The following is an 8,938-nucleotide window of genomic DNA, read 5'->3' as shown; positions in this document are numbered from 1 at the left end:
CCTCGGAAAGCTCGGAAGCTCGGAAGCTAGGAAGCTCGGAGCTCGGAAGCTCAGAAGCTTGGAAGCTAGGAAGCTCGGAAGCTCGGGAGCTCGGAAGCCCGGGAGCTCGGAAGCTCGGAAGGTTTTTTGCACCTCAACTGAGGGTAGAGAATTCAATGGGGAAAAGTTGTAACGTTCCCACAGACGGCGCCAAACTGTTGATGCTCCAAAATGGTAGAGCAGTCAACGTCGAGTCGAACCACGTAGGCCCGTTGACCCACCACTGAGCGGATGACACGTCGAAGTGGGGCAGGAACGGATAGCTGGGGTCCGACTGGTGAGGAATGAGAGAGAATGATATCCAGAGCACCCTGCACAGGTACACAAAAGTGAGCGGGAAGGGCACCGGTGTGGTGCCGGCCAAAGGTCCTCCGACGCTCAAGTCAGTGTTCAGAGAGATCTGAGAGCAGAGTGAGTGAATAGTATAATAATGATTTTCAGTTGTCCTTTTGTGACAAGAAGGTACCTCTTTTATAGTACCTTTGGAAGAGTGCCAACCAATCCGGTGATGACACGTGTCCCTTGTGATGACTTGCACTGTAGGAGCGCCACGTGTCACCGGTCTCGAGGATCCGAGTGAGTTGACACGGGTCGGGGCCTAGGAGGCTGGAGCTTAGGAGGCCGGAGCCTATGGGGCCGGAGCCTAGAAGGTCAAGGCCTAGGAGGCCGGAGCCTAGCGGGGGCTTAGCTTTTGGGTCTAGGCCCAAACGACATGATGTGAAGCCTTGTGTGACTTGTCGTTATGCCCAGATGATTAATCATACGAACAACAATATCTGGCATGCATCATATATTCATATATATCAATAATTCAACTGGTGTATGTAGACTATATCATTATCAAGGGAATTGAATCAATACCACTCATTAAAGCTTTTTTTCCTAGCAATCATCACACCTTTATAGCGATCATTTTATAATGCACACTGATAAATGTATAGTATATGTAAAAATTACAGAAAAGAATAAAGTCATATAATTAATAAAGCACGTATTTATCTACTAAAAATTGGATGTTTTTGAACTCAGATGTTCTAGTAGGCCATGTTTGTCATGGTTCAGGGTTTGGTTGGTTTTATATGAACTATGTCTATGGTATATATGGCTCCTAGAGGACCTTATCACCAAACTCATAAGTCATTGGCATCCTTTCATTGGAGAATGGATAACATAACATCATCATAATTAAGCCATTTTGATCTGCATAGTTATTTGAGGTACATATACCATGAAATTGTCATATTAATTATGAGCTCACTTTTGTAAATTTTTTTTCGATATAGAATTGAACTCTATGTAAGAAGCCTATATGATAGGTGATATATATTAATTTGTGTCGGTCCACTGAAGTATTATACTTTGGCTTTTTGGTTTTAATTTATACTCTGACGAAGCTCATCTATAAACTATTTGACCGCTAGCCGAAAAAGACCTCCACTTTAAACGATAAAAAGCTTATAGTAAAGCGTAAGAGCTAAGAGTTGAGAAACTTCCTCAAATGGATCGATCATAATTGACATCATAAAACATTATGAGTCGTGATCGATCAGTTAGACAGTTACTGCATTGGCACTACAAAGGAAATCAAAATCAACCCAATCATTATTATTTATTAAAGAGTTTACATACAAATTATGATTAATTTCTAATTAATCTCCCTCTATTATATAGCTTCAAAGCTTTTCAATTACCCATAACGTTTGAAATTGTACAAGGTAATTAATCCACATTCGACAAGAATAGAAGAACCAAAAAATTAAAAGTACAGTGTTGCAGAGCATGGTGTCAAGAAATAGATCACGGAAGGCAAGGCAAGGCAAGAGACTCACCCACGTGGTGGTCCCACCAGAGGACCCCACTTGTGTCCGAGCCGTTTCATTTTCTGATGACATCAGTCCCCTTCCACCTTAGGAAGCCAAGCGTGCGATTGCCAACGTGTCATCCGACCGACTAGTTTACACAGGCTTCGTCTCCCACGGGACCCACCCTTCCTACCGTTATCTTTGAATTCATCGAATCCACGGGACCGCATTCACTGTCTTGTTTGTCTTGTTGTGGACCTCACTGTACCGAATAACTTCCTCAAATACTTTTAATAGTAGCTTCACCTGACTCACACACTAACACTCTACACTCTACCTTCCTCACAGTCATGGGTTGCGTTTCTCCGCAATGGCTGCCACTCGTACTAGTAGTCCTACTACAGTGGGCTGCCTTCGCACGTGCCGACCTCCCAGGCACGTGGGAGCTCCTGGTTGCCAACGCAGGCATAGCCTCCATGCACACCGCCGTGACACGCTTCAACACGGTGGTGCTCCTCGACCGGACCAGCATTGGCTCCTCCCGCAAAATGCTTCGAAAAGGTCACTGCCGCAACGACCCGGACGACGCCGTTTTGAAGCGCGACTGCTACGCCCACTCCGTCCTCTTCGACCCTCAGACAAATCAAATTCGACCGCTCATGGTCCTCACCGACACCTGGTGCTCCTCCGGACAGTTCCTCCCGGACGGTAGTTTGCTTCAAACCGGTGGGGACATGGACGGGGCCAGGAAGATTCGGAAGTTCGACCCGTGCGAGGCTACCGGGTCGTGCGACTGGGTGGAGCTTACTGACGTGGAATTGGCGGACGGAAGGTGGTACGCGACGAACCAGATTTTGCCGGACGGTTCGGTGGTTATAGTTGGCGGGAGAGCGGCCAACACGGTGGAGTATTATCCTCCGAGGAGACACGGCGCCGTTTCGCTCCCGTTCCTTGCTGACGTGGAGGACACTCAGATGGACAACTTGTACCCTTACGTTCATCTCCTCCCCAACGGCTACCTTTTCATCTTCGCTAACAACAAGGCGGTGTTGTATGACTACGAGGCTGATCGAATTTTGAGACAATATCCTCCGTTGGATGGTGGACCACGTAACTACCCGTCAGCTGGATCGTCGGCTATGCTGGCGCTCGAGGGTGACTATTCAACGGCTGTGATCGTTGTTTGTGGTGGGGCCCAGTACGGCGCTTTTATCGAGAAGAGCACGGACACCCCGGCGCACGGTAGCTGCGGGCGCATTGTGGCTACGGCTTCCGGCCCGGCTTGGGAAATGGAGGACATGCCGTTCGGGCGGATCATGGGTGATATGGTCATGCTCCCGACTGGAGAAGTTTTGGTCATCAATGGAGCGCAAGCTGGGACCCAAGGCTTCGAGCTGGCATCCAACCCGTGCTTGTACCCGCTTCTTTATCGACCCGATCAACCGGTCGGGTTACGGTTCATGACTTTGAACCCGGGAACTGTACCCAGAATGTACCACTCTACCGCGAACCTGTTACCGGACGGGAGGGTACTAATTGCGGGAAGCAATCCACATTATTTTTACAAATTCAACGCTGAGTTTCCCACCGAGTTACGACTCGAGGCGTTTTCGCCCGAGTACTTGAGTCCGGACCGGGCAAACCTCCGACCCGTAATTGAGGGGGTTCCAAAAACGGTTCGTTACGGGGAGCTTTTTGATGTGTTCGTGTCAGTGCCGCTGCCCGTAGTGGGAATTGTGGAGGTTAATTTTGGCAGCGCGCCTTTTGCCACGCATTCGTTTTCGCAGGGTCAACGGCTGGTCAAATTAGCCGTTACGCCCTCCGTGCCGGACGGTAATGGCAGTTACAAGATCAGCTGTATGGCGCCGCCAAGTGGGATGGTTGCTCCACCCGGTTATTACATGGCATTTGCGATCAATCAAGGCGTGCCAAGTGTCGCCCGTTGGATACATTTAGTGTCCTAAACTGTAACTTTTGTGTTGGAATTATCATTTTTCTTTTTTTGAAAAAAAAAAGATCAAAATTTGTGATCTTATAGCAAATGGATGATTAATTCATGATCTTGAAATAGGAACGTTTAATTTCTTCAATTCTAAGCAGCAATAATCACATCTAAAAGACACAACCCCATTAATTATTTCCTATTAAAGTTCAGCAACGTATAGAATCATTCTTGCTCGAATATGATGAACAAATGGACCCAATTGGATCATCCTATTTTCTTTGTTTTTTTTTTTTTTGTCAGAACATCTTCTTTTTCATGTATTGCGTGAATGTACTGATTTTAGAGTGAAAGGGGAGAGATTTCTATATTCTATTTGATCCATTACCAAAGCACTCAAGCAATGCAAAAGGGTCTTTATCTTAGTGCTTGTGAGTCCACTTGTTGCTCTCAAAAGCGAAAGCATAGAGTGTAGTTCTTAAATGTTGTATAACTCAAAAGGCCCCGAAAAAGGGCATCAAATTTGTCACTCTATATGGTATAGATAATTTGAGGACCCTTTACGTCTCTCTCTCTCTCTCTCTCTCAAGATCACCTAATCAACTTGGTAGGACTCCGTATTGAATATGGATAAGACAAGGGAACAGTGATCCAGATTGATTTCTTTATGTCTTAATTGAGGAATTTTCAATTTAAACCTTGAGTTATTGCTTCTAATCACTATAGTCTATAGGACTAATTTGATTCCATGGGTTGCCACTTACCTTCAAATGCATAAATTTAAGGCTTATTCATACTATTTGCCCCTGTAAGATACACTTTTTTTCACTTTACCCCCTGAAACTTAAATCCTCTCAGTTTGCTACCTGAACTTCACACAGTTATTGCAAAAGACCCTATGCCGTTAACTCTGTCAATTTTTCTATTAAAAAAGCTGACGTGACACTTATATGGCATGAGTGATACCCTTTTCTAGTTATGTAAGATCCATGTGGACAAAACAAATTATAAAAATTAACATGGATCTTATTATTTTTTTAGTTTAAAAATTATTTTTTATTATTTTTTTGTCCGCATGGATCTTACATAGCTAAAAAAGAGTCACACTCATGCCATATAGGTGCTACGTCAGCTATTTTAACGAAACAATTGACAGAGTTGACGGCATAGGATCTTTTGCAATAACTGTGTGAAGTTCAGGTGGCAAACTAAGAAGATTTAAGTTTCAGGGGGTAAAATGAAAAAAAGTGTATCTTACAGGGGGACAATGATGTAAATAAGCCTAAATTTAATGAGTCGGAAAAAAGTCTTAAGGAAAACAATTGGGTTCTATAACATCTCCAATAATGTGATTGGATGACCAAGACAAATAAAATAACCAAGCACCAATAATTTGTACTCTAGCTTACTGCCTTAATATGACATACATGCAATACTCTCATTAAGAAATAGGGAATTTTCTAATATTGAAATGCATGCTTTTTACAAATTAATTCCAAGCACAATTTCACACCCTACGATTTCACAACCTAGAGTACTTCAAATTGGACAATTAAATTATTCTTAACACACAAAAACTGAGTAGTACATAAATATATATTTAATATTTCATGCCATTGAGGATCCATTTGGACCTTCACCTTCATAGCAATCAGCCACAGCCACCTTCTGCACATTCTTGTACGAGTACCGCCGAGCCAAGAAGACGTAGACACACAAATTTGCTGCAGTCATGCATGCCAACAGCCAGTAAAACCTGTCCAACCGACTAGAGTTCAAGTCCTTACCAAACCAACTCTTCCCACTCTTCCCCGTGATATGATCAACGGCTGTGATCAACAGGCTGCTAAGGAAACTCCCAGCTCCAATCACACTGAGGTAAAATGCAATGCCTAAGCTTCTCATGGAGTCAGGGACTTGGTCATAGAAATACTCCTGCAACCCCACAAGAGTGAACCCATCTCCCAAACCAATGATCACAAATTGGGGTGCCAACCAGAACACACTCATGGAATGTGAACCCTTTAGAGGGTCTTTTTCAACAGCTCCTAGTCTTTTTTTCTCTACAAGAGCAGCTGCTACCATTGTAGCAATTGAGAATAGCATTCCAATTCCAATCCTTTGGAGGATGTTCATTCCTCGCTCGTTTCCGGTTGTCCTCCTCAGCATTGGGACTAGGAGTTTCTCGTAGAATGTGACGGATACGATCATTCCAATGGCTGCAAGGGAGAAAATTGAGGCTGGGGGGATCTCGAAGTCGCTGGCGAAGATCTTTCTGTTCATGGTGGCTCCTTGTTTGATGAAGAATGTGGAGGCTTGTGCTACACAGATTCCAAATGGTAAGGTGGCTACCCAAATAGGGATCATGTTTAGGACAAGTTTCATCTCCTCCACCTTGGTCACAGTTGCAAGTCTCCATGGACTCTGCTCCTCAGCTAAATTTTGTGTGCTTATGATGGCTGCCTTGTCAAGAAATCTGAAACATGCATTATGCCAGAAAATTAATGTTCATGCATGTCTTTCATTCTGATGTAGCATATAGGAGAGTGTTCTATTATAAATTAGACAATTATATGCTAACAGTTTGTGAATTCAAATCATTGATAATGTGGAGTTTTACTAGATATGTAGTGATATAATGTTTTACTAGATAATTGACATGTAACAATGTTAAATTGTAAGATATGATTTTACATCTTATTGACAATCTGACACCATAACATATTAGACTGTCTGATTGAGAAAATTTTCTTGTTTACTGACTTACTTGAGCTTGTTGGTGTGACACAAAAGTCTGTCATGGACCTTCTCCGACTTGGGAACTTCATACAACTGAGCAGAATCAGAAGGGTATGGAAGATGTCTCTTAGCAATGGCTGCCACAAGAACTTGCATCATTGGTGTCAAGGGGCTCCCAGTTGGTCTCCTATACCGGTAACGTGGCCTTCCAACGAGGAAGATAATCAGTGAGACAACCATGACTGCTGTGAGAACAATATCTGCAACTCCCCAACTCACATGGTCTTGTACATATACAACCACAGTCACACCGAGTAAAAGTCCACAGCAGAGGGCAAAGTTCCACCAGTTGAAATAGGACATCTTCTGCTTTCTTTCTTCAGGGTGATCATCATCAAACTGGTCGGCTCCAAAGCTCTCCAAAGAGGGCTTGTGCCCCCCAGTTCCTATAGAGATCAAATAAATGGCAAGGAAGAAGACCACTTCATGAATTTTTCTGGGTTCTTGACATGGTGTAGTGTCACATGGCTTTAAGCTTGGTACGAACCAGGACATGGATAGAAGAATTAAACCCTGTTTTTTGTCACAACAAAATAGTAATAGGGTTTCAAAATTGAGAGCAAAATAATTAATAACCAATTTGTTTGAAAAATCTAACAGAAATAATTACCAGGAGGTAAATGATGGATGAAACAAGAACTGTTGAGAAGCGTCCCAAGTATGCATCAGCTATGAACCCTCCAATAAGTGGAATCAATGTGGTGACACCGGACCAGTAGTTGACACTTTTAGCTGCGACCTTGAGGTCGTCGTGAATTACTTTGGTGAGGTATATAATTAAGCTTGCTGCTATTCCAAAGTAACTCAACCTCTCACTGAACTCAATTGCTGCATACACAAGCAATATCACATACAGTTAAAATGCAGGAAAGAATTAAACATTAATGATTTATCAATTGGGTTATGTTTTGGGTCATATAATGTTGTGCTCTTTATCTGTAATAGTAGTATTACATACTCACCTCAGTACCTCACCATCATATTGTCCTCTACTATAATAAAATGCGATTATGGAAAATGATGTCATAGATATGGCCATTCAAAAGTGGAAGAAAATTATATATATGTGGCCTAGGACCACTATACATATGGCCCTTTGAAAATCTTGTCTGATCTACTTTACCCCTATGAATTTCGTAGCCACTATACATATTCTCATTCAGTTGACCACGCCATGTCTTCTTGTATTGATCTCTACATCATGCGTCTCCTGTTGACCTACTTAAAACTGCAGTGGGCTGTGGGCTTTTTTGGTGAAATGAGGATATGACACGACAGATCACAATTGTAGTGCTACGCTTGTGAGATAAACAGTGAAGAAGTACCATACTACCATGTAGCTAGACTACATGAATGAGAATGAAAGATACATATTGAATCAAACAATCTATAATTATTTTAGTGGTGTAAAATTTACACTTAATTTATTAGTAAACATACGATAGAAATTTCATATATATATATTGGGAGTTTCGTATGTATTAGTTGGCATGCACAATTAATAACACTTAGCTAGTGAGCTTTTCAGCACTAATTTGTTGCTTGTGTAAATGGGGTAGGGGTGGCCATTGGCCAGAATCAATTTCTAGGAACACTCTCATATGCTTAGTGCTGCAGAGGCCCCTAGCTCCCACGTGCACTCTAACCTCCTACCTGATTCCCGACTGCTGCTTAAACATGAACCACTCTTATCCGTGAAACAACTTTGCATGTATATATATATATATATATATTCATGGCCCATATATATCAAGTTATGATACAAGTTAATCCTATAATTGATGAGGCATTAATGCTTGAACATAATGTCTCCACCTAATTAAGTAGGAGAAAACATAGTTTGTGATATCATGTTTTTGTTTAGAACAAGTTATGACATGAGCATGCATGGAATAAATAAGTTGATGATTTATGGATTATAGATAAAGCTCAAGAAAAGTAGCATGGAATACGCTTATGATATTTCTCAACAACCAAACAGAGCACAAGGAATCCGAATCTTGATCTCGAGGTTATTTGACATAATAGTATTCCTTACCTACAATAAAGAGGGAGGCTTTCCAAACCCCAGTTGAAGCTCGGAGAGGAACATTTCCTTTATGATCCATAGAAGAATCATAAACCCACTTCTCCTCATCTTCAACCAGCTTGCTTGACTTTGCTTCCTTTATCTCTACTTCCATCGATGATCTTCACTGAGAATTTTCTGGTTATATTAAGAAAGCAATAAGCTAGGCTTTGTGGGATTCCTAAGAAGATGGATATCTTGTATATATATATGATAGAGTATGGGTTGTCGGTATGAAAGCTTTTACTTTGGTGTTCTATATATAGGGGAGGATTTTCAATTTTTTTT

At 42.1% G+C, this 8,938-nt stretch overlaps 2 protein-coding genes across 2 annotated transcripts; one reads left to right on the top strand and one right to left on the bottom strand.

Annotated features, from left to right (window-relative positions):
• The first annotated feature begins 2,172 nt into the window (after nt 1-2,172).
• On the top strand, nt 2,173-3,909 carry LOC147281561 (glyoxal oxidase-related protein). Its single transcript, XM_086247652.1, has one exon. It carries the CDS (start codon nt 2,192-2,194, stop codon nt 3,803-3,805), a length of 1,614 nt encoding a protein of 537 aa, XP_086103778.1. The 5' UTR covers nt 2,173-2,191; the 3' UTR covers nt 3,806-3,909.
• A 1,251-nt stretch (nt 3,910-5,160) lies between these two features.
• Nucleotides 5,161-8,938, bottom strand: LOC147281560 (protein NRT1/ PTR FAMILY 5.6-like). The gene is made up of 4 exons (XM_086247471.1): nt 8,621-8,938; nt 7,193-7,410; nt 6,551-7,095; nt 5,161-6,259 (listed from the first exon to the last, which is right to left on the bottom strand). The coding sequence occupies exons 1-4, from the start codon at nt 8,763-8,765 to the stop codon at nt 5,392-5,394; spliced, it is 1,776 nt and encodes a 591-aa protein (XP_086103597.1). The 5' UTR covers nt 8,766-8,938; the 3' UTR covers nt 5,161-5,391.

The sequence above is a fragment of the Dryas octopetala genome, chromosome 6 (assembly GCF_963921425.1).
Source record: "Dryas octopetala chromosome 6, drDryOcto1.1, whole genome shotgun sequence".
In the NCBI taxonomy this organism is placed as follows: domain Eukaryota; kingdom Viridiplantae; phylum Streptophyta; class Magnoliopsida; order Rosales; family Rosaceae; genus Dryas; species Dryas octopetala.
The sequence above is the reverse complement of the archived record's forward strand: the minus strand, read 5'-3'. Positions and strand labels throughout refer to the sequence as shown.

What these genes read in the sequence shown, in the direction of transcription:
- LOC147281561 (XM_086247652.1), top strand. Translation starts at nt 2,192, where the DNA reads ATGGGTTGCGTTTCTCCGCAATGGCTGCCACTCGTACTAGTAGTCCTA.
- LOC147281560 (XM_086247471.1), bottom strand. Translation starts at nt 8,765, where the DNA reads ATGGAAGTAGAGATAAAGGAAGCAAAGTCAAGCAAGCTGGTTGAAGAT. An exon ending in AGCCTCCCTCTTTATTGTAG is followed by an intron (nt 7,411 to 8,620) that starts GTAAGGAATACT and finishes TTGTGTATGCAG; the next exon opens with CAATTGAGTTCAGTGAGAGG. An exon ending in TGTCACACCAACAAGCTCAA is followed by an intron (nt 6,260 to 6,550) that starts GTAAGTCAGTAA and finishes TGCATGTTTCAG; the next exon opens with ATTTCTTGACAAGGCAGCCA.